Source organism: Camellia sinensis, chromosome 12, assembly GCF_055761805.1.
Source record: "Camellia sinensis isolate YWXY chromosome 12, ASM5576180v1, whole genome shotgun sequence".
Lineage (NCBI taxonomy): Eukaryota > Viridiplantae > Streptophyta > Magnoliopsida > Ericales > Theaceae > Camellia > Camellia sinensis.
The window spans coordinates 78,117,218-78,142,529 of NC_138972.1; the positions used below are offsets into that span (position 1 = coordinate 78,117,218).

Below are 25,312 nucleotides of genomic sequence, written 5' to 3' on the forward strand. Positions count from 1 at the left end.
GTTCCATTCTGATTTCAAATGGAAGAGAAGCCTTAGCCTTTCCACAATTGTGGAAACATATAATACCATTTGATAATGGGGGTGTTTGGTGTGGCTTTTTGAGGCAACTTGTAGATTTTAGATTTGAAAATTTTATTTTTGATTGTTTGATTAAACTTATTTTAAATAGTTTTGAATTTTAACAACTTATTTTAACTCAAAAAATTGATTATGAGAAGCTGCTCATCTCTACTTCTTTTTATTAGTTTCTGATTATAACAATTTATTTACGATTATACCCTTATTTTTTTAAAAAAATTAGAAAAATACCCAAATGGACCGTGGACTAGTTTTTATATATATATATATATATGAAAAATGTGGGCTAGTAATTAATAACAAAAAAATAAAAGTTAATTCAATTTACAACTAATAAAGGTTAATTCAATTTATGAAGTGTAAAAATGACATTTATACATCAAAAAGTTATTTCATAACTTATTTACCAACTACTCAACAATTTAAATTTACAATCCAACAGCTGCACCAAATAAATCAACAACTTTTAATTAAAGTCATAACTTATTTACCAAACACTACTCAACAATTTAAATTTACAATCCAACAACTGCACCAAATAAATTAATAACTTTTAATTAAAGTCATAATCTATAATCTGTTTTGACCGTTATACCAAACACCTTATACCAAATCCATTTTAAGTTAAAAATTAGAGAGTCCAAAAAATTTACTTTTAATGTTTATTTTTACCTAAGTGATTTCTATTTTTTTTTCAAAATAATTTTAAAAAACTATAATAGCATTTTATTTCATTAAATTTAAATTTATTGAAAAACTATTCAAAATCATCTTCAATCCTTTTATTTAAAATTTATCAAATAAAAAAGGAGTCATATTTTTTTTAATCATATTGAGAATTCATCAAATCCTTTATTAAATTTGAATTTGATAAAAACTTAGAAAGATAAATCATTGGTGATATTTTTTTTTCTCTCCATCAAATATGATTAAAAAAAAAAGAAATTTTGAATAAGAGGGAATTTTGTAAAAAGATTTTGATTAAAATTTATTGATTGGAGCAGTTCATATCTGTAGGAGAGGGTTCAAGAAAGGAGTTGGAAAATTCGAAGATCGAATTCTCTAGAATATGATGAGAGGCTTAGATTCTTCAATAATCTCAACTTAGGAACACAACAACAAAGGAGATGATGGAGATAAGAGATTGGGTGAAGAAGAAGGCAAAATGGCTAGAGAATAGAATAATGGCAAGGCTCTCCCATTGATCTCTCACTTTCACTCTCAAGGTTGATAATGGAGAAGGGAAATTAGTTCTTTCCCAAGAGTTAAAAAATCTCCAAAATCCATCCCTTGTAAAGCTATGGGTGGGTGCTATTTATAGGCACCTCATGATGTAGGAAGGAGCCCATGTGCAAGGCACATGGGGGATATTCTCTCTAACCACCTTGTCCGAGGAGGTGACCTCTCCGAGGAGGTGACTTCTCCGAGGAGGTGACTTCTCCGAGGATGAGAAAACCCTGAAGAGGAGATCAATCCCTCGGCGAACCCTTCTTCTTAGCCACACCTAACCAATGATCCCCAATCATCCCAAAGGGTCAGGGGTAGTCCCAGAGGACGTCCTGCCGCAAAGTATTGCCGAGTCTCATGGACCCCCCGGGGTCGTGCCACCTCGACCCGGGTATAGGCTAGTTTAACCGAAGAGTGAATTTATCTCCACTCACCGTCCTCGGGATCGGGTCCTTTGTTCGAACTCCATTACGCCCATGGTTCTGGTGCGTAGATCCCGGAAAGCTCCGAGCCCGCAAGTGTTCTGGGACTCATTAACGGAGCGACTTCTAGATTGCGTCTGAATCCGTTCGAAGCCAAGTACTTCGGATCTCTAGATTCGTGGGTCCGAATCCTTTCGAGTTCGAGTGCCTCGGATCTCTAGGCTTGCTTAATACCCTTTCGAGTCCGGGCCCGAGTAAGTCTCTAGGTTCGTGGACCCGAACCCTTTCGAGGCTTACAGCGATTCAATCCGTTTGATGGCGATAAATCTGGGTCCACCGATTCTTGGACTTGCGATAAATTCGGGCCCACTAATCTTGGGCTATTGGGCCTAAATAATTTAGTGGGCTTAAATTAGCTCCTCTTACAATATCAAATCAAATTTTTTATTCAAATTTAAAATTAAATTAGATACAAAAAATTAGTGAAGGATTAGGTCATTTCCAACGTTGCATAAAATCTTTCATTAAATTTAAATTTGATAAAAAATTAATGAAAATGGTGTTTCAACCGTTTTATTATATTGATATCAAATGAAGAGAGTGATATTTTTTTCATCAAATAAATAGAGCGTTTATACTTTTATCAAATTTTATAGGTGATGGTTGGCGGATGACTGAGTGAACAACCTCCTAGGCAACCGATTTTTGAATAAATTTGATGAAAATTTACTTCATACCGAACAACTAATTAAATTTGATGAAATTATTAAAATGTATCATATCAAATTAGACTTTAATTAAATTTTTATTTAAACTTAATAAAAAATTTGTTGAAGCCTGGGAGATTCTGTTAGCCATAGCCTAACATGGGGAAATCTATCTATCAAGTTTTTAAAAATTGGAAACAACCTAAAATAATAAGAAAAAATAATTTATAAAAAAAAAAAACTTAAATTCGGGTTGCCTAGTAGATCCCGAGAAAATCGCCAGTTTGTTGTATACATTTTCTCATAACAATACCAAACCATTTTCTCAGCTACCAATCTAGGGTTCCTATCATTCTTCTTTTATTTGGTTTCTTTTCCTATTATAGAATTCGAGGTTATACAATTCAAGTCTGAAATCACCAATTTATAAAAAAAAATTTATTAGATCGTGACTTGTGCATTCTCAGTTGGATTCTGGGTATGTTTTTGGAGTAGAGATTCTGATCAGGGGAAGCTAAAATGAAATTTGGAGAGACTTTCATGGAATATCTCCATGGAGAACAGGAGGGATTTCTTGATAAGTGCTCTCATGTTGAGTACAAGAGGCTCAAAAAGGTCCTCAAAAGTTGCAGGGTTTGTAGGGAATCGAGGGACTCTTGCCCTAGCAATGGACATGATGATGATAATGGAAACCCCCAATTGCATCATGAGTTCTGTCAATGTGAAGCTTGCCCATGTATGTTATCACTTGTATTTGTTATTTCCCTCTTTCTTAATAATTTTTCCAATGACTGATTTTTGTTTTTTTTTTAATTATTGATTAATTAGCATTGAAATGTGAAATTGCAATCTAATGAATCAATGATGTTCCGCATTTTTTTAGGCTGTGTTTGGATCTTGGATTTGTGGAGAGAAAAGACAAGAATTCTAAGGTGAAAAAAAAATAAAATAAAACAAAACAACTTGGGCAAATTCCCTTCAATTTGCCCCTTGTATTGATTTTGTCCCTGTAATTTTATTTGTTTCAATTTTGACCTTGAATTTTCATATTATGTCAATTAATAACGCTCTTTTAAAAATTTGATTGAAATCAAGGACCAAGATGGTTGGTTCACTAAAGTAATTGAGAGGCTAGTTTCCAATTTAAAATGCTCTATTCCTCTTTGAATTGGCTATTTTACCCTTGATTTTTGTCAAAATTCTTAACAAATGTTATCAATTGGATTACATTGAGATAATATGAAAAATTGAAGGGCAAAATTGGTGCAAATGGAATCACAAGAACTGAATTAACACAAGAAGCAAATTACAAGGACTACAGATATAATTTGTCCAAATAACTTCTACTCACATTCACTTTTCCCTTCCCTTTTTTATTTACAAATCTCTTCACAAATACAAAATCCAAAAAGGCATTAGACATACATAGAACTTTGAATTGGTTGGTTATTGTTTTGAAAATTCATGTAAGCATGAATTACTTACCATAACATAATTTGATAAATACCAGCACGAATGGGATTATCAAATAGAAAATGATCTACAAACTTGATTTTTATACAAAAATTATCACAAGATTGATGTGGCAATGACATTCTTGAAACTAGAGGCCGTTTTGATGAGCTTTTGATATTAAAGAGAGTACCTAAGGCTGCGACATAATTATGGGGTAAAATTTTGTTGGAGGTTTTTTTGTTTGCACCGCACTACTCTTATCAAATTAATGACATTGGTTGGTGGGATTTAGTCAATGTAGGACTTTAATTTTCGGCACTTTACCAACTTATCCTCTTTTTGGTTGGTAGATTCATATGAGAATAGTTGGGACCTGACATCTTAGAACCCAATTAGGAATGTATAAATCAATGCATGTTTTTTCTCGGGCAATCAATGCATGTTTAAGATAGCTTAAATGTCGTACTGTTTTGGGTCCAGACCTATTGTGACAAAAAAGAAAAGAGATAGCTATATATATCTATATATTTTGTGTCACTCGTTAGAACCTACACTAGCCTAATCTAAGGGGAAAGGGAAAGAGGATCACCCTCAACGTCCTATATGATGCTTGAACCCGCAACCTCTGCTATGGGGGTTGGAGAGCATACCATTGTGACACAAGGCCATGGGTTAGCTATATATTAAATAGGATTTGGCTGGCTTGGCATATTTTGGACAGAGATGGGATAAAAATGCATGGTATTGGATCAATTATGGGTTAGCTATTATTTCAATTAAAAATAAATATTTGTTGTTTATAGTTCTTATGGGTGGTCTGTTTTTAGTTTTGTTGTGTTTGTGTTTTTCCCTTTGATTTAGTTTTCTTTTGACCAATATTCTGTTATTGTAGTGTGTGATCAGATGTTCTTTTCTGAACTAATGAAGGAGGCTTCGGAGATAGCTGGATTCTTTACTTCAAGAGTTAGACACATACTCCATCTTCATATTTCAACTGGGATGCAAGGATACTTGTTGCGCTTTCGTCATTGTTTCACAAATGATCAGCAAGCAATGGTACAAGAGGGTCGGATGTTGATTGAATATGTTACCATGAATGCTATTGCTATGCGGAAAATCCTTAAGAAATATGATAAGGTAAACATAAATGGCTCCATTTATGTTAGTTGTTGTGAATATTTAGGTTTTTAAAAGTTATTTCCAACAACTTTTTATTATATTTTTACGTTTTTATCCATTCTTGTAGGTACACAGCTCTGTTAATGGCAGGAAATTTAAATCTAAGATGCAGTCTGAACGTATAGAGTTACTGCAATCTCCTTGGTTAATCGAACTAGGAGCGTTCTACATGAACTTTAATGAACGAGATGGTGGGGAGTCCAATAAGTTTTTCTCCTATGATCTCCATTCTACGCAACCTGTAATGACCATGATGCTTCCAGATTCTGTAAAGCTGGAATATAATCTAAGTTGTGCTATTTGCTTGGTAATGTCATTTCTAATTGCAATTTTAATGGGAAAAACATGAAATACCCCCTCCTTTGTCTTTTAAATGATGTTAATCACTTTGATTTGTTTTGGATTCATCAGGAACTTGTTTTCAATCCTTATGCTTTGTGCTGCGGACATCTTTTTTGTAAATCATGTGCTTGCTCAGCTGCTTCGGTGATGATCTTCCAAGGTCTCAAAGCTGCAAGTCCAGAGTCCAAGTGTCCAGTTTGCAGAGCGGTTAGTATTTAATGATATTAGACCTTTGTGTAGTATACAACAATCTTATAGTACTACGTACATCACAGTAAATAATTTATAAAATCAACTTCTTTCTGAATTTTCCAACTCTGTTTCCCTACAACCACAATGGTTACCACACCCATGAAAGTCAGAAAAATTCTATTAAGTGTTCTTTTATAGATTCTTAAATTAACATCCTAATTGCCCAAGTTTGTATCAATTGGAGAATATCATTTAATATATGCCAATCTTCAGGTGTTATTATTTTAAATTTATCGGTTTTTGTAGTCCTCATATTTCTCTGTTTCTGATTAAGGTGAAAGGTAGTTGATTTTGCTGACACGAACAATATCTTGCATGTTGGAAAGGGGTAGAGGCTTCAGTGAGTAGTACTGTTAATTATGGTGATATGGCAAATATAAAAAATAAATTAATCACAAGTGATATATGCCTGGAGAAGGAACCTGATTTTTAGTGAAAAAGTAACAAAACGACTTATTGATCAAGCAGTATGGCTTTGAACCTGAGAGGTGTCGGTTAATAATGGTTGAGGATGGAAACTATGGGTCAAATGGAAAAACTATTCAATGCTCGTGGAGCGCCACGTGTTCATGCTCCAAGACTAATCATCATACACCATACCCCTTCATGTTCCTCAATCACCCGACACAAAATCATGGGCCCTACCTTCTCCACCAATCACAGCACCCAGGAGCACCACGTGGCCGTGCTGCAAGAGCACCCAATAACCACTTGATCAAAAGTCTATTCTCTTTTGCCTGTGAGCACACCCTCGTGCAGGAGTGTGTGCGTGAGAGAGAGAGAGAGAGAGAGAGAGAGAGAGGAAGAAAAATTCTAACTTTCAAGTAGCTTTTCTTTACAGACAATGCAGTTTGTTTACAATATCATATTTTCTTTTTTTGATTCGGTATATTCTACTGTTATAACATTTGACATTTTTACATACCTAGCATTATTCTTTTCTTTTTTTTATTGTTTATTATTATTTTTTAAATGCAGGCTGGAGTATATGGTGATGCAGTGCACATGTTAGAATTAGATCTGTTCTTGAAGAAAAGGTGAAGAAAATATGTCAATGCCTCACCACTCCCTTCTTCATTTCCTTATGAAAAATTCTCTCTACTCAAATTGTTAAAAAATTTCCAGGTGCAAGGAGTATTGGAAGGAGAGGCTGGTTGCGGAACGTGCTGAGATGGTGAAGCAATCTAAGGAGTACTGGGATTTACAAACCAAGTTTATGATTGGGTATTGATATAATAGCTCCAATTCGATATCTAAAACTTGGAAATTTTAATTTTCAAGCCGAACTTACGACGTGGAGAATTCCCAACAGGGGTACCTGTTTTTGTTATCACACAGTTTGCTAGTGCTGAGAGGAATACTGCCATTTTTCTCTGGCTCTTCACCCATGTCAAGCCAGAGTTTCATGAAAATTTTCTGCAAATTTCTCTCTTTCTGTGACAAGTTGGAGTCTTTTTTGTTTTTTGTTTTTTGTTTTGTTTTGTTTTTTTTTGTTGGTTTTCTGTGAAGAAAATAACATTGGGCTGGTGATTTTTCTACAAATAAATCATACTCCTATATATATGTATATGTTATTGATGCCAAAATGTTTGTTTACAAGGTTGCTTGTCAGATGTATGTAGTTTTGCTTCCAGCTGAGGATGTGGTTTTCGAGGTTTGAATATGTGATACTCAAATTGTTGGAGGAAAATGAATTTTTGGTGATTTTGGTTCTAAATTATTTGTAATAAGATCTTTATATTACAAAAAAAAAAAAATGACCAAAAATCATTGAGAATTGAATGAGAAATTGTCTTATAAAGTTGATCTCATGAATAAGAGATTGAGAATGATGATTGAGTATTTTACATATGATTTAACCATAAGAGACACATTGCCTAACAATGAGGAACGCATGGCCTTAATAATGTCCTAGAATATGAGGGACACATGGCCTAACTAAGAGGGACACATGATTTTGAAAATCATGAGGTACACATGACCTTGTCATATGTCTTGCCAAAGATGCCTATATAAAGGCATGCTCAACATTGTGAATATTATCACAAAAAAATAAGCTAAGTTCTCTCCTTTTTTTCCATTGTGTATAAATAAAAGGAAACAATCCTCTTTGGTTGGAGTATATAAATTTTTGCTCTCATATTATAATCAGTCTGTTCCTTTAATATATTTTTTCTGTGTGAGGGAGTGCTGCCATTGTCAGCTCGCCAGAGCTAAGCAGAAGGTGTTTCTGTGTTAGCGGGTTTTAAATTATTGTATCTTGGAAGATAGACGCCAACATGCCTCTAGCACCCATAGTGAGGCGGCGAATCTGTTTTAAGGAGATTATAGTATCACACTGGTTTCGGTTTGCTTTCTTTTCTCATTTCAATATTTTAATTTGTTATATGTATTTCTGTTCATCAAGATGTAATTTTTCATGAATTTTTATTATGTGGTTTTTTCAATTTAATTTACAATGAATCTATTTCTTTTATTTAATTCACACAATTTATACAACAATCTTAAAACAAACTTTATATTTTCCATGATATTAGATAAATAGTTTCATATGTAAATTCATATATGGAATATTATGTTTTAATTTTTCAATTTAATAAGAATGCTTTTTATGTCTAAGCATACTTCACATGTTTATTTGGTTCTAGTATAATTTTATGAGTATGATTCATAGTTTCCTACCATACTTTGCATGTCTTTTTATTTTGTAATTTTATAATATAATTTGGATGCTCATGAGTGTTAAATTTTTTTTTATAGATAAAATTGACATGCTAATTAGGTTATACTTTTCTAGTATAATATACATGGTCATAGTTTTCAGATTTTAGTTTATATTACATACTTATCAGTTTCTAGATTTGTAATGTAATTTGCATACTAATTGCTTCTAATTTTTAGTGTAATTTGCATGCTAATTGTTTTCTTATTTCTAGATTTACATGTTAATTGTTAAAATTATTTACATGTTTAGTGTGTAATAATTTTATATAACTCATGGCTATTAAATTATATAGAGTTATAAGTTTTGGAAATTTGTCTAGCATTTTAATTCACTAGTTAATTTTGCTAGGAGGTTTAAAATAATTTATTACTTTTACAGTTTCTTTCAATTATTTGTTTTGTATTTTGTTGTATTTTTCTACTAACTTTCTTTACAAGAATACCTATGAAAAATGGAATGGAACAAAAAAAAAATACAAATCCAAATGAATATAATTTGGGATTATAACAAAAGTTTTGGACTACTAACCTTTTTGTTGAACAAAAATACCTAAGTATGGAAAAGAATTTTTGGACAAAAAAGAATCCTTAATTGGTTTGTTTTTCTCTATATATGAAGCAATTTGTTGCTTGTGTTCTAGTAGTAGTTTGATTTCTACTTTGTAATAGTTTCACCATAGTGAAAGGAAAGGGGGAACGAAAGAAGTTATAAACCTTCAGATTTAGAGAAAATTTTTGAGATTAATTTTATTATTTCCAAAGTGGTTTGGTTTGATGTAATAGAAACCAAAGTTTAGCATTGACTAAAGAGTATTTCTGATTTATATTCAGAAATGACAGCTAAGATGGATTTGGTTTCAAACCTTTATGGTTAGAGGAAGTCTTTGGATTTAATCCATTTATTCCCAAAGTGGTAGAAAACTAAGTTTTCGGTAAAATCTTTAGTTATAATCTGATTATTTCCAAAGTGTTTTGTTTTGGGAAAATAAACCAAATTTTATCATTAGCTATAATATTTCTAATTTTTATTCAAAAATAATAAGCTCAGTTTTGGGAGTACCGGTTAACATTTATGAGTGATGTAATTCTGATAGCAATTTTTAATTGCATGTAAGTTTTGTAAACTTAGTTTGTTTTAACCTAGTTTATTCATTGAAAAATTTAATTCTAAATTTTTTTCTCATGGACTAGGAGTCAACATGCTCTTAAAAGTTTTGTCTAAGGTTAACTGGGTCTTAAGTGGGATTGGTGTGACCCCTCCAGTTTTCTTGAAAACTTTTCTGATCATGTTTGATTCTAGGGTAAGCGGTGAGATTAATTTTAAATTAAATTTCAAACTTCGGGATTTTCTAATGTTAAGTTTAGTTTCTAAAAAAACAGAATAGTGAAATTATGTTGTGATTTTTCAGAAATGGCTTCAAGAGGTGATGACAAAAAATCTTGTTCCACCTGACTTGTGAGGTTCTTAGAGGAAGATCTAGAGAGATCAAATGTGATTAAAAGAAATTACAAGATTGCATGATAATATCTTTGAATTAATCAGAGGCAATTAGTATGTTATCCTTGGATTAACATGTGTGATTGCTATGTGACTTTGCTTAAGAGCATAGATAAGACAACCTGTTAAGGTAGGTGAATGCATTTTTTGAATTTTTATAATTATGAGTATTTCTTGAATGTGTGGCTCCTAGTGAGTGTAAGATCACTAATCACAGAGATAGAAAATTGGTGGTTCCTAGGAGGTGTTAAACCACTGGCTACATAGTTATGAAATTGTGATTCCTAGCAATAAACAGATTACTGATTATATGTTAACACATGATGGCTTCTAGTAGTGGAGTGACTACTGATCATATGTTAATACATGATGATTCCTAGTAATGAAAGAGCCTACGGAACCTATGTCAAGACGTTGTGATTCTTAGTAGTGGAGTGATTAGTTATCACATGTCAAGATATTGTGATTTCTAGTAATGAAAAGTCTACTGACCACATGCTGAGAAATTATTGATTCCTAGTGACAAGACTACTGGCCATGTTATGAAGTTCCGAATAGTAGACTACTAAACAATGGATCTGTGTTTCCTAATAATAAGACTATTGACTTCAAAGTGAATTGTTTGGACTAAACATGTTTTGGTGCCTTGACTTCAGGAAAAGAACTGACTCTGGACATTCGTAAAAAACCTTGTCTTGGGGTCTCTCTTAAGCAAGCATAGCTTCCGCATGGTATTTGAGTCTGATAAGGTCGTCTTGACCAAGAGTGGAGTCTATGTAGATAAGGGATATATATCGAACGGTATGTTTAAGCTCAACGCAATGACTTTTATCCAAAAAATGAATGAGAAATCTTCTTCTTTTGCTTATATGCTTGAGTCCCCTGAATTGTGGCATGGTAGACTGGGCATGTGAATTTTGTCTCTTTACGTAGATTAATCAACTTAGATCACATACCATCTTTCAAGATTAATCCAAATCATAAGTGTGAAACTTGTATAGAAGTAAAATTGACTAGGACTTTATTTCATTCTATTGAAAAAAGTGCCGAGCCTTTAGATTTAGTACACAATGATGTGACTTAAAAATCATATAATCACATGGTGGCAACAACTACTTCATCATTTTTGTTAATGATTGCACTAAATTCTATTATGTGTACTTTCTAAAAAGTAAAGACGAGGTGATTGATAAATTTATTCTTTTTAAGAATAAAGTTGAGAATCAACTAAGTCAAAAGATCAAGGCTTTGAGAAGTGATCGTGGTGGAGAATATAAATCGTCTTTTGATGAGATTTGTGCTCAATCAGACTTTGTCCACCAAACTATAGTGCCTTATTCCTCTCAGTCAATTGGTGTTGCTGAGCGAAAAAATAAGACGTTGAAAGGAATGATAAATGCAATGTTAATAAGTTTTGGGTTGCCACATAACTTGTGGGAGGAAGCAATTCTCTCCGCAAATTACATTCTAAATAGAATACCTCGGAAGAAAGTGGACAAGACCCCGTATGAATTATGGAAAGGTCACAAACTTTCCTATAATTTCCTACAAATGTGGGGGTGTCTTGTAAAAGTAGCGGTACCTACACCCAAGTAGGTTAGGATAGGTCTGAAAATCGTGGATTATATATTCATTGGTTATGCATAGAATAGTAGTGCATATAGGTGTCTTGTGCACAAATTTGATATTTCAAATTTATACAAGAATACTATAATAGAGTCAAGGAATGCGTCTTTCTTTGAGGACATGTTTCCTTGCCGAATCAGAGGAGAGGATCAAGGTTCTGAGAAAGAACTTGAAGATGATCCTAGTGATAATGATCAAGATGAAAAAGTAAATGAGCTAAGAAGGAGTAGGACTTCTAAGTCCTTTGGTCTGGACTTCTTGACTTATATATTGGAGGGAGAACCTCGAACTTTCTATGAAGCTGTGACTTCACTAGAAAGTCCTTTGTGGAAGAAGCGATTAAAAGTGAGATTGACTCCATTTTATAGAACCACGCCTGGGAGTTGGTAGATCTACCCTCAAACAGTAAGGCTTTGGGGAGTAAGTGAATCTTTAGAAAAAAGATGAAAACCGATGTATCAATTGATAAGTACAAAGCTAGGTTAGTTATCAAAGGATATAGGCAACGAGAAGGCCTAAATTACTATGATACGTATTCACCTATAACAAGGATTACATCCATTCGTATAGTGATTGTGATAGTAGCTTTATGTGGTCTAGAAATACATCAGATGGATGTAAAGACAACTTTCTTAAATGAAGATTTAAATGAAAAAATCTACATAGAGCAACCCGAGGGGTTTTCAGCTCCAAGACAAAATAAGAAAGTCTGTAAGCTTGTCAAGTCATTGTGTGGTTTAAAGCAAGCTCCTAAACAATGGTATGAGAAGTTTGACAACGCTATGTTGTCAAATGAGTTTAGGATCAATGAATGTAACAAGTGCGTATGTGTCAAAGAGATTGACAAGGTTATGTCATTTTGCGTCTATATGTTGATGACATACTCATTGTTGGTAGTAATGATGAGATGATTAAAATTGCCAAGATATTGTTAAACTTTAAGTTTGACATGAAAGATATAGGCCTTGCAGATGTAATTCTGGGTATTAAGATTACCAGGACATCTAGTGGTATTGTACTTTCTCAGTCTCACTATGTTGAGAAGATACTTATGAAATTTGGTTAATCAGATTCGAGTGTGTCTAGGACACCGGTAGACTTGAGTCTATATTTGACCAAGAATAATGGTGAGAGTGTCTCTCAGCTAAAATATTCTCGGGTTATTGGAAGTTTAATGTATCTGATGAGCTGTACAAGGCCGGATATAACCTACTCTGTTAGTAGGCTTAGTAGATACATGAGTAATTCTAATGCTACTCATTGGAAAGGCATTATGCGGGTGTTGTGTTATCTCTGCTACACCCTGGATTATGGGTTGCATGATACTTGATACCTAGCGGTACTAGAAGGGAATAGTGACGCTAATTGGATATCTGATATAAAAAACTCCAAATCCACTAGTGGTTATGTGTTCATCCTTGGAGGGGCAGCTGTGTTTTGGAAATCTTCCAAGCAGACGTGTATATTGAGATCAACGATGGAATTTGAGTTTATTGCTTTAGATAGAGCAACTGAAGAAGCTGAATGGTTTCGCCAATTTGTTGAAAATATTCCACATTGGCTAAAACCTTTGCTTGCTAGTTGTATTCATTGTGATAGCTAATCAACGATTGGACGGGCACATAGCCATATATGTATAATGGAAAGTCTAGACATATCCGTCGTAGACATAATTTCATACGACAACTACTCTCTAATGTAGTTGTCTCTTTAGACTATGTAAAGTCTAAGGACAACATTGCGGATCCGCTAACCAAAGGATTAACTCAAGAGTTAGTAGAAACGTCGTCAAGAAGAATGGGGTTAAGGTCTTTAGTAAATGTTATCGGAACAAAAAACCTAACCTAACTGACTGGAGATCCCAAAATCTAGGTTCAAAGGGACAACCTAAATGCATATAATAGGCGAGTCACTAAAGAGGTAAATCCTCTTGCCTATTCCTTTATACAGTGATACCCTGTGAGGGTGGAAGGTTAAACTAATACTTTTAATGACCTAAATGATGTGAATAATCAACCGTTATATAATGAGATACCATATATAGGTCATTTATGTGAGTGCGAAGTGGGGCCGCTTTTTTAAGAATTGAAAAACACTTATTGAACCAGGCTAGTGTTCCAGGGCCATATCAGAGACGCTAGTGAAAACAAGAACAATGGTTGGAGTAACTCTTGTATGAGGTCTATTGTCTTGGTTTATACAAATGGCAGAATAGTTCAAGACATCGCGTTCACTAGTTAGCCAGTAAATCTGATAGGCTTTCACTACGAAAGGTTCAAGGTCAACAACTACCTTATGTGATGCAGGGTTAGTCTGTGTGCTCTCTGTCCGAGTCTTTGTTGTTAAACGTTACTTATTATTCTTTATTCGGTCAATTTTTATTCATATGGGGGATTATTGGAGAAAAATGGGTTTTTGGTGATTTTGGTTCTAGATTCTTTGTAATAAGATCTTATACCACAAAAAAGAATGACTAAAAACCATTGAGAATTGAATGAAAAATTGTCTCATAAAGTTGGCCTTATGAATGAGAGATTGAGAATGATAATTGAGCATTTTACATATGGTCTAACCATGAGAGACATATGGCCTAACCATGAGGAACATATGGCCATAATAGTCTCCTAGACCATGAGACACACATGGCCTAACCATGAGGGACACATGGTTTTGGAAGCCAGGAGGTACACACGGCCTTGCCATGTGTCTTGCCAAAGATGTCTATATAAGGGCATGCTCAACATTGCGAATATTATCACCAAAAAAAAAAAAACCACTACGTTCTCTCCTTCTCTTTTCCCCAGTGTGTATAAAAGGAGACCATCCTCTTTGGTTGGAGTATAAAATTTTTTGTTCTCATATTATAATTAGTCTGCTCCTATAATATATTCTTCTTGTGTGAGAGAGTGCTGCTATTATCAGTTTGCCGGAGCTAAGCAGAAGGTGCTTTTGCATTAGCGAGTTCTAAACCGTCCTATCTTGAGAGATAGACGCCGACATACCTTCAGCACCCACAGTGAGGCGGCGAATCTATTTTAAAGAGACTGTACTATCACGCAGGCTTCAGTTTATTTTCTTTTCTCATTTCAGTATTTTAATTTGTTATATGTATTTCTGTTCATCAAGATGTAATTTCCCATGAATTCTTAATCTGTGGTTTTTCTAATTTAATTTAGCATGAATCTATTTCTTTTATTTAATTCACACAATTTGTACAACACAAATTGAAGTAGAACAACCATATTGGTACGGGTAAAAAATAATTAGATTGCAACTAAATTATGAGATCTCACAATCTACCTATGTTAAAATAATTTATGTTTTCAAAATTATAAAAAATACATGCTATAATACAAAATATATAGTTCGTAACAATTTATATTCCTTGAATTTATCAGAACTCATTCCATTATCCAAAAATTATATATGTACTTTTACATTTTAAAATTGCAAAATTTACCAAATTTATATTTTTTTAGTAAAAAATACTCAATTACTTAAAATTTAGGTTACAAAGTTATGAAAATACCATTAATTTATTAGAAGTTGAAATATGTAGCAATCCCCCCCTCCCCCAATACCTCCATAAAATACTCAATTACTTAAAATTTAGGTATAAAATACTCAATTACTTTTTAGGTTACAAAGTTATGAAAATACCATTAATTTCAATTACTTAAAATTTAGGTTACAAAGTTATGAAAATACCATTAATTTATTAGAATTTGAAATATGTCACAATTCCCTCCCCCCCCCTACCTCCATAATTACCCCAAGATTCAATAATTTAATATTTTCAATTGACAGAATTTTATTTCATTTGGGCTCTTACAAAATATTAGTCAAAAGTCCCTTACGATTTTATAACATATTTAAAAAGATTTTAAGACGCCAAAAGAATAAAAATAAATCTCTAGGTTTTACAACATGGATTTCTTCTCCTTAATTATGTGGGTTGATTTTATGTACCAAAATAAGGATAAATTACAAATATATCGGCTGAGATTTGTTCAAAATATGAATTGTTCATGTGATTTGAAAAATTATAAATACCCCTTGTCATAATTTTTTATTTAACAGAAATAACAGAAAAAATAAAATTTCTAACTACTCTCTAATATAATAATAAAATTATTTGAATTGTTAATTAAAATATATTTCTGACATAATTAAAAATTGTTAATTGATTTAATGATTTGTTAATAAAAATGACAATTTATTATGCAATTATAAACTTGAATGGGCAGGATATAATTTTCAAAACATAAGGAACAATCTATATTTTAACCAAATCTTCAGGGGTATATTTATAATTTATCCTAAAAATAAAAATAAAACTCTAAATAATTATATTTTTTATGTTGTTCAGCATCTCCGGCAAACATAGCTACCAAAATTTTATTTTACTACTTTGCCTAGTCACTTTTTAAATATACTCCAACGAAGCTCTCTTAACTATATTCTTTTAAAATATTCTTATTCTTTAACTATCTTCTTCTAAAATATTTTTTCTTCTAATATATTAACACTCTCCATTCTAACAGAATAAACAACAAACACGTGGTGTGCAAAACAAATATACAATATTTTGTCTTTTCCAGGCGATAGAACCATGGGCACAATATTTTCTATTGATTAAGAACATGGAAAGCCACAATTTTGTGTGGATAAAAAAGAACAAAACAAAGGAGAACATATACATTCTCATGGGATTTTCTCCTATAATCACAAATGACAAAGCAATTGGGAATATGTTTGCCAAAATCAACAAATAATGAAATAAAATGCAATAATCAAAACATTTGCTTTCATATTCTCTCAATTTCTCATCCACTAATCATGCTATAAACAAATAGAGAACTAATAAAACTTACCTCTCTTGTGATGTGGAGAGAGAATGCGCTAAGAATTTAAGGAAAAGATGGAGAAGATTTGAGAGTTTGTGGGTTTCACTTGAATATCTTCTTTCATATAAATGTAGGAGAAAATTTAGCGCCAAAATGAGAAATGAGGGAAGGAAAAACTAATAAAAAATTGAAGGGCCTCACTTGTCCTGGCCAGATATTGTAGCTCTCAACCGTTTTAGTGAGCCTTGAGGCCCCGTTTGTTTTGGGGTTAAATAGATGGGAGGAGATTAGGATGGAGGTGGAATTATTTAGTGTTGTGTTTGTTTGTGGAGTTGGAGAGGGAATTAGGATGGAGGAGGTGATATAGATGGAGGTTGGAAGGGGGATTGAGATGGAGGAGGTGGAGATGGTATTAGAAAAATAGTGAGGGGATTAGAAATTTTTTTATTTATTTTTATTTTTTTATATATTGGGAATTTTTTTTAAAAATATTAATGCTTAATTTTTTATATTTTTTTATTTGTTTTATTATTTTATATAAAAAATAATTTAACAATTCCTACACTAACAATTATCATCAAAACAAACATAATTTTACTTAATCCCCTCACTATCAATCCCCTTACTAACAATCTCCTCACTATGAATTTCCTCTATTCTACCTCTGAAAACAAACGAGACCTGAGTGAGTCTGCTAAAGTAGTGTTTTTGCCTTCCGAGCTAGCTTCTATGGCTGAAAAGAGGAAGAGGCGATATTGCTGGAATGTTAGAAATAGTAGTATAAAAGTGCTTCAATTAATCAACACAAATGAATATATAGTAAACCCGAATGAATCAAAAACAATAGAGGAAAATATTTTATCAAATTTCAGCCGAGGTGTGGAACTAAATCCGCTGTCCTTGAAAGTGATTTTGCCCCCACTCAATTGTTTCTTTGGTGCAAATAGGCTCTTGGCGATCACCCTCCAGGATTCAACAGTAGGACTGTTTGTGTGCACTCACAAGCAATCCTTCGAACTTGTAACAATGAATGCCCAATAATATAAAAGAAAAGAGAAAGAGCAAAATGTACCTATTCTGCAAATCTGACCCATAATATATAAAAGTTAGAGAGGATTTAAAAAAGTAATGTAAATATTTATTCCATAGAATATGGGGTTGGAGCCTATTAAGAGAGTAAAAAAAGGTTTCCAAATTTGAAAGATTTTGAATTAAAAAGTCCAAGATTTATTTTGACCATGTGACTAAAATCAGAATTTTGAAAATAAAAACACACACACCTATGTTGCTCACACATAATTGGAAGCATTCCAACAATCCCCCACATGATTCAAATTTTAAAACACACACACAGAGAGAGAGAGAATATATATATATATATATATATATATATTACTAGGCATGGAGTTGTTGGACACATAATGCCGATGTCTTGTGGACTTGAATCGACACTTAGTATTCTCAATTTGAAATTTATCGTAGTTAGGTGAATTTGGAGTTTACGACTCTCGACATGTTGTACATTTATTTTATTATCTTGTAAAGTGTTATTTATTTTTGTTGTACTAATTTGCAGGTGTTTTCTTTCTTTGTGTTGTTGTGAAAAATTAAAAAGAAAAAGAAAAAGTGTGAGTGCGTTGTATGCATGGTCATTATTCTTGTCTTCCAAATTTATTGTACGACCTTGAACTAGAGCGAACCCTTAGAAATCTCCGGAAATCTAAACTGACTTTAGCAATGGCTGAAGCAGTAGTTGACCAACTGTAGACATCCCATTTTTGACCGCCCTTAAGACTTGGGCGCCTCAGGTTGATCACTCGATGATGAAAGATACGCTGTACAAACGTTCGATTTCTTCAGCAAGAAGAGCTACTAAATCCCAACCTTACACCCCATTTTTGACCAAAACTATTTTAGTCCTTAAAATCCACTCTTTCAAAATATTTTCCCGAATGTTTCTACGATGTTCCGAGGCTCGCATTTCGTTAAATGTTGCACTTTTCGGTAAACCGAGTAAGGACAAAGTGGAAATAAATGGAAGAGAAGTGAACTCTTTGAAAAATCTTTAAAAACCTCTTATTTGTAAGTTTGGAGTTGAAGAAAATTGGAGGAGTGAGAAGAAAACTAGTTGGGTATCAAACCGTTAAGAGAGAACTGAGCAACCTTCACTAAATCAAGCCTATCTCTTTGTGCACTTAGAATTTAGTTGTGAAGCCACCACCATTGGAAAATAGACTTCCCGGGCTTCAATTTAGACATAAGAATCTTCTAAAGCCGAGTCCGGATGAGGAAGCTATGGCCGTTTGAAGTTGGGTATCAATCTGGTTAAGATAGAAATGAGAAATCTTCACTAAAATAGGAATATCTCTTTACAAACTTAAAATTTCGACGTGAGGCTACCACCATTAGAAAGTAGACTTTTGGAGCTTCAATTTAGACTAAAGAATAACCTAAAACCGAGTCTGGATGAAGGAGATATACTCGTTTGAAGTTGGGCTTGGAAGCAGATTTTCTGTGGCCGGTAGGCCACTATTGGTGGACGGCAAGTGGACAGCAGGCCACCATTTGTGGCCGGCAATTCACACTTCTGGCCTACCGGCCACTGGTGAAAAACACAGATATTTTTGGCTAGCTGTCCCCTAAAAGCTCCAGTTGTTCCAGGCTTGATATTTTCGACCTGAGGGGCTGTGTATAGGGGACCTTCCTTCATGGTTTAAGGTTGAACAAAAATTCCAAAAGTTCCAATTCTTGAAATTCTCTCTCTATCTCTATCTTGCAACACACACACCTTACCCAAACACTTCCTAAACCAATATTGGAGCTCTCCTTGCTGAGATTATTGAGTCCAAATTTCAGCCATTGAGAGTGATAACTTGTTGGTTTGTGAACAAAAGTGTTATTTCTCTTCAAGAGATATAACTACTAGCTCCTTTTCACTACTTCTTTTCTATATTTTCTTGCTGATTTTGAACTGTTTTTATGGGCTGAAGCTTGTGGTTTAAGGCTATTAAAGGTAGAGGGGTTAATCACCCTTCTTTGAACCTTGTTCTCTAAGCCTTTACACTTGTGTTTCCCATCTCTTTATCAACTTTTTTTGAGCTTTTTACCACTGATTTTCAGAGGTTTTCAGAGGCTAAAAAAGTGGTTTTGAAGTCCCAAAAATAGAGGGGTTAGCCACATCTCCTTTGGCTTGTTTACTAGCTTAAATTGCTCCATGTTTTAGCTTATTATTTTAGCTACTTTTGTCATCATTCCAGCACATTTTTGTACTGTTTTGGGCTGTTTTTGGACTGTCTAAACTCTAAAATTTTGGACTGAAACTTGTGGTTTAAGGCCAATAAGGGTGGGTGGGTGGCTCACCATTCCTTCTACCTAGTTTCCAAGGCCTTTACCCTTGTGTTTCCCACCTTGTTGTCACCTTTTTTTTGAGCTTTTAAATACTGAATTTCAGAATTATTTTAGTGGCTAAAAACACCTTTTGAAGTCCAAAATTAGAGGGGTTAGCCTCTCTTCCTTGTGTCTTGTTCACTAGCTTACATAGCTCTATGTTTTAGCTTATTATTCTGGCTATTTTTGTCTTAATTCTAGCATGTTTTAGGACTTATTTAGCACTGTTTTATGACTGTTTTTAAGTGTTCATTACATTTGAGTCTTATATTACATGCTTGTAGTATAATTGTCCTCATAAGTTTGGTGTTTTAGGCCTTAGACACAACCTTATTTGAGTTGATTGCATTTATTTAGTGTTTTTCTTACTTGTTCTCATCTTTAATCACCTCTGCAACCTCCCTCATTTCTTGGCTTTTTCTTTGCTTTGAAAGTGGTTTCAAATTATTTGTTTGTTTAAACATGAGATTGAGGTGTCATGCTTAGTGGTTTAATCCCTTTGGGGGTTCATTACCAACGGTATGATGTCTTTTTCATGCCCAAAACAACACTTGGTTTGAGCCCTCTTTCCATTAGAGGACTTGAATTCACTTGTGGACTTGATTGATTAAAGAATTGAGAGGTAATTAAAATGAAGTAATAAAATTGGTGAATAAAAAAGGTGTAAGATAATAATTTGGTTTAGGGTTCAATCAGACGTTAATTGAACCTTTGAGTCTTGAGCCGTTTCATACTTTTTAGTGATGAAAATGGTTCAAGATTCATTGTCAACTACTTTCCTTGATCTTTCATGATAGGGAGGTGGTTTTGAGAGTCTTATTTTGTTGCATTCATTGAAATTGCATACTTGGTTCATAACCCATCATGCAATGAAATTGCATCCATTGGTGGTTTGTAAATCAAACTTGCTACTCCTTTAAGCTGTTCAAATGATAAGGAGGGGTGAGTTGTGCAAACAAACTGTTGAGAATACCCTGTCTCTGCTCTATTTGCTCTCTGTTGCAATAGAGAAGTCCAGTCATCAGTGGCTGGCAAGCCATCATCAGTGGACGGCAGGCCATCTGCCTGCCACCAGTGCAAAATCCAACAACGTACTTTTGAAGCAGAACAGAGCAGATTCTGAGATGGAAATCAGTACAAATGTTCTATTGTGTAACAGAGGCATTCAGCAAGAGAAACAATGGCTTTTTCGGGTGGAAACCGCATTCATGCATGAGCCCTCCATCAATCCATGGGATCCGTGTTGTGATATATTAGTGTTGTGATTAGAATAGCGGCTTTGTAATTAATTAGTTAGAATAGCTAATTCGTCTCGTGTTGTAATTATTTTTATTAGTTAGATTAGTTAATTAATTCATTCATTCGGTTTGTAATAATTAGTTAAGTAGTTTAGCTAAATTATTTATTTGTTGTTGTAATAGCTAGGTAATAAGTTAGCTAGTTAGTTCATTCAGACCTTCCTGTGTGAGGGCGCAATGTTGTAATAATGTGTATGTATTCCAACCCCACATCTTTCTCCATTTTATTTACTAGCTTATGATGGTCAGCTTAGAGCATCATGTTTTGTTTAGCATACTCCATGTTTGCATCCACTTGTATTGCATGCACTGAGGTTCGGTTCATCATTTTAACTTGCATTGCTAGTTTAGTGTTTCTTTGAATACATACTTAGACTGTATGCTATCAAATTAATTCATTTTCCATATTAGTAGCTGAGCCTAGTAATTGCATGTCGCATGTGTCGCATTAGTCATATTGCATAAGTTAGGATTATGCATTTTTCTAACTCCTTTCTCTTTTGGCTTGGAGTACTAGGTGAGCCTTTACTTGCTTTAGCATATCGCATGTGTGTGATTGTTGCCCATATCTAGCATGCTTACCATGAGGCTACATGCTTAATTGCTATAACTGCTTGAATGCCTATGGATGAAGGATAATTGCTTAAATTGGAATAATTTGAGTAATGTTCATATGCGATCACTTTTTCAAGTGGTACGTATTCAAAACAATTTTCAAAACAAATATGAATCAAGTGTTCCAATTCTTGCAAATTAGTCTATACTTGTGTGTGTATCACTTAGTAATGTTAGTCTAATAACTGGAATAAGGGCATATAATGTAGATAAGAATCACATCATGATTAGTAAAGGCCAATCTTTGATTGGGCGAGCGGGGGTGTTCAATTTATGACCTTCTCTTCTCGTACCTAGGTTCCCGAGCTGAGACAATCTTGGTGATGATGGATACATGGCCTTTGGCACGAGTCATGGGTTTTGTAAATTTTCCAAAAATATTTAGGTGGCGACTTTGTATCTGGCAAAGCAGTTCATTTTTGACAATTTGATTCAAAATCGATTTTCTAAAAGATTTACTGGATTTGGACTCTTTGGTGTTTATCTATTTCACATTGCACTTGTGAGATCAGATTCAGAACCGTGGGAGTTCGATACTATAGGGCTTATTCGTCTTTCGAAAGGAGCACGAAAAGTCGAGAAACACCAACTTAACTCACTAAAGGCACATTTTACCCCTATCGCCAATGTTTCATCATCTTGCATCCGAATGCCAATTACCGAAGCAACCTATTATGAGATTAAGCCTAGTACCATTCAAATGCTTTCATCTTTTCATGGGCTTAGTAATAGGACCCCTATAAATATCTCAGTGAGTTTTTATAGACTTGTTCTACAGTAAAACTCCAAAATTTTACCAATGAGACCCTTAGGTTGAGACTGTTTCCCTTTTCACTTAAGGATAAGGCCAAATATCGGCTAAATTCCTTGCCTACCAACTCTATCACAACCTGGGACCAATTGAGGCAAAAATTTTAGACAAATATTTTTCCATAGGTAAAACCAATCAGATACGACGTGTCATCACCAATTTTTCTCAAATTGATGGTGAGCACTTCCATGAAACTTGAGAAAGGTTTTAGGATTTATTTCATCAGTGTCCCCATCGTCAGGTACCCCAGTGGCAACTTGTTCACATTTTTTATTCTGGTTTGACCGACTCATTCAAACAAATGGTCGACTCAACTTGTGGTGGGACATTTATGATTAAGAGTGATGTACAGGCATGAGAGTCGTTTGAAAATCTGAGTGAAAATTCCCTACACCATCCGCCTGCCTCTCGACATGAGAAACAACCAACCCTTAGTGGTATAAAGCGAGGTGGCCTATATGAAGTAGGTTATAGTGCAGATACTGCTCAGAAAGTTGAAGTATTATCTAGAATAGTGGATCAACTGTTAGTAGCAGGATACACTTCTTCACAACCAGCACAAACGCCATACCAAGAGGCCTGCGCAATCTATTTAAGTCCAATCCACTGTGTAGCTAAGTGCCTATCAGCACCTTAGTGTCCCGAGTTAGTTCTAGAGCTTGTTACTGCGATCAGAGGTTTTTTCTAAATCAGGTAATGATCCATTCTCAAACACCAATAACCCGGGATGGAGAAACCATCCAAATTTTTCTTGGTGCTCACAATCACAAGGAAATTCCTATGTTCCGCCTCCACCAAGGCAGAATTTCCAAAATTTTGCCAATCCACCTCTCTACCAGCTTGTGTCTAAGTAGTCATACTAATATCCTCCTCAGAAAAATTCAACCTTTGAAGAAACAATGTTACAACTCTTGCTGGCTAAAAACCAACTTGTTCATTCCCACTCCCAATACATTTCAAAACTTGAGATACAAATTAGCCAACTGGCTAACACCTTGAGTAAGAGGGAGGAAGGACAATTGCCTAGTCGGCCAGTCAAAAATCCAAAGAGACAGTATGGGGTGGAATCATCTAATGGCAAGAACATAGAGCAAATCCAAGTTGTCATGAGTCTTAGGAGTGGTCAAGAAATACCAAACCGAACAAATGGGACTAATGAAAAAGTAGGTGAGTAGGGTAATCAAATCTAAAATTCACCAGAGGAAAGTAATGAGCTTAATAGTCGTCCCCTGAGTCTTCCAAGTGAGTTTACCCCTATGTGCCAAAGGCACCATATCCCCGGTGTTTAAATGATCCTTCTTCTTTCAGTAAGAAGAAGCAAACATCTACAAAAGCAACGATGGAGGTGTTCAAACAAGTGAAAATGAATCTCCCCCTATTAGAGGTAATAAACAAGTACCTTCCTATGCCAAATTTCTCAAGGACTTGTGCACTCAAAAGCGTAAATCCAAGACCTATGTGACCAAAAAGATCCTACTCACTGAACATGTCAGTTCCATTTTGACCAACAGCACTGCCCCAAGCTTAAAGATCTTGGTGCACCTACCATTTCTTGTGTCATAGTTGAAAAGGCACTACTTGACTTAGGTGCTAGTGTCAATCTTCTTCCCTATTCGGTGTTTGGTGAGTTGAAACCTACATCAGTGACTCTTCAATTAGCTGATCGTTCCCTTAAAACCCCTCGTGGTATAATTGAGGATGTCCTAGTTAAGGTCGATAAGTTCTACTTTCTTGTTGATTTCCTTGTCTTTGACATAGAACCTGCATTAACTAATAAGAAACAGATCCCAATCATCTTAGGACAACCTTTCTTATCCACTGCCAATGCATGCATTAACTGTAAGATGGGAGTGATGGAAGTATTATTTGGAAATATACAAGTCAAGATGGATGTGTTTCAAGCATCCTAGCACCCTTCCAATGATAGTGAATGTTGTACAGTTGATATGGTTAATGAATTGATGGAGGACATTCTTCCATTTACTCTCTTAACAGATCCTTTAGAGACATGTCTTACTTATTTCGGATTTGAGAATTTTGAAATTGATAGATCTATTGAGAAGGTCAACATTTTGCTCGACTTTGCTCCTCACATGAACCTTCAATTATGGAAATCTCGAATTGAGCTCCTTCCTATTCTCTCTAATGACCCTGCAGTACCTTCCATTGTGACCCCACCAAAACTTGAGTTGAAACCTCTTCTTACTTCACTTAAATACTATTTCTTAGGGCCTAATGACGCTCTTCATGTGATTATTCTATCTAACATGTCTAGTGAGCACGAATGTCGCCTTTTGCGTATACTTAAGAAGCATAAGAATGTCACCATGAATGAAGTAATGAAAAACAAAGTGGTAATAATGCTAGATACGAGTATCACTTACCCCATCTCAGATAGCAAGGGGGTGAGTCCCACACATGTTGTACCCAAGAAGTCAAGAATTAGAGTGGTTGAAAATGAGAATGGTGAGCTTATTCCTATACGTACCACTACTAGGTGGGACGTGTCCAATACCTTGGTAGACCCTGGTTAACAAACCAATTGATTCATTTTCGTCTGGTTGAAGACGTTAACCTTAGCACTGCATTAGAGGCAACTAATGGTCTGATCTTGTGTTCAAACACTCTAACACATGTCCCACAGTGTAGATATTTTGGATTGAAAGAAAATACTTGAGCTCCTACTTCAAATAGATTTGGTTCTTGTTCCATTGGGGAAGTGTCTCCCTTAGCTTAATGTGGTTTGGTGTTGTAGGTTTTGTTAGCGGCATTGCGGAACCGGTATACTGAAGAGACGAAATGTCTGGTACTGTAAGACCAACTTGGCCTAGTTCATACACCTAG

At 34.5% G+C, this 25,312-nt stretch overlaps 1 protein-coding gene and 1 non-coding gene across 2 annotated transcripts; one reads left to right on the forward strand and one right to left on the reverse strand.

The window, feature by feature from the left end:
* The first annotated feature begins 2,566 nt into the window (after window positions 1-2,566).
* On the forward strand, window positions 2,567-7,248 carry LOC114272361 (SPX (SYG1/Pho81/XPR1) domain-containing protein / zinc finger (C3HC4-type RING finger) protein-like protein). Its single transcript, XM_028214040.2, has 6 exons — window positions 2,567-3,170; window positions 4,782-5,026; window positions 5,136-5,375; window positions 5,480-5,617; window positions 6,641-6,699; window positions 6,788-7,248. The coding sequence occupies exons 1-6, from the start codon at window positions 2,954-2,956 to the stop codon at window positions 6,891-6,893; spliced, it is 1,005 nt and encodes a 334-aa protein (XP_028069841.1). The 5' UTR covers window positions 2,567-2,953; the 3' UTR covers window positions 6,894-7,248.
* A 15,356-nt stretch (window positions 7,249-22,604) lies between these two features.
* Window positions 22,605-22,709, reverse strand: LOC114272570 (small nucleolar RNA R71). The gene has a single exon (XR_003632770.2). It is a non-coding gene; the product is annotated as a small nucleolar RNA R71 (small nucleolar RNA).
* Between the last annotated feature and the right edge of the window lie 2,603 nt (window positions 22,710-25,312).

What these genes read in the sequence shown, in the direction of transcription:
- LOC114272361 (XM_028214040.2), top strand. Translation starts at nt 2,954, where the DNA reads ATGAAATTTGGAGAGACTTTCATGGAATATCTCCATGGAGAACAGGAG. An exon ending in TCCTTAAGAAATATGATAAG is followed by an intron (nt 5,027 to 5,135) that starts GTAAACATAAAT and finishes CCATTCTTGTAG; the next exon opens with GTACACAGCTCTGTTAATGG. An exon ending in AGTGTCCAGTTTGCAGAGCG is followed by an intron (nt 5,618 to 6,640) that starts GTTAGTATTTAA and finishes TTTTAAATGCAG; the next exon opens with GCTGGAGTATATGGTGATGC.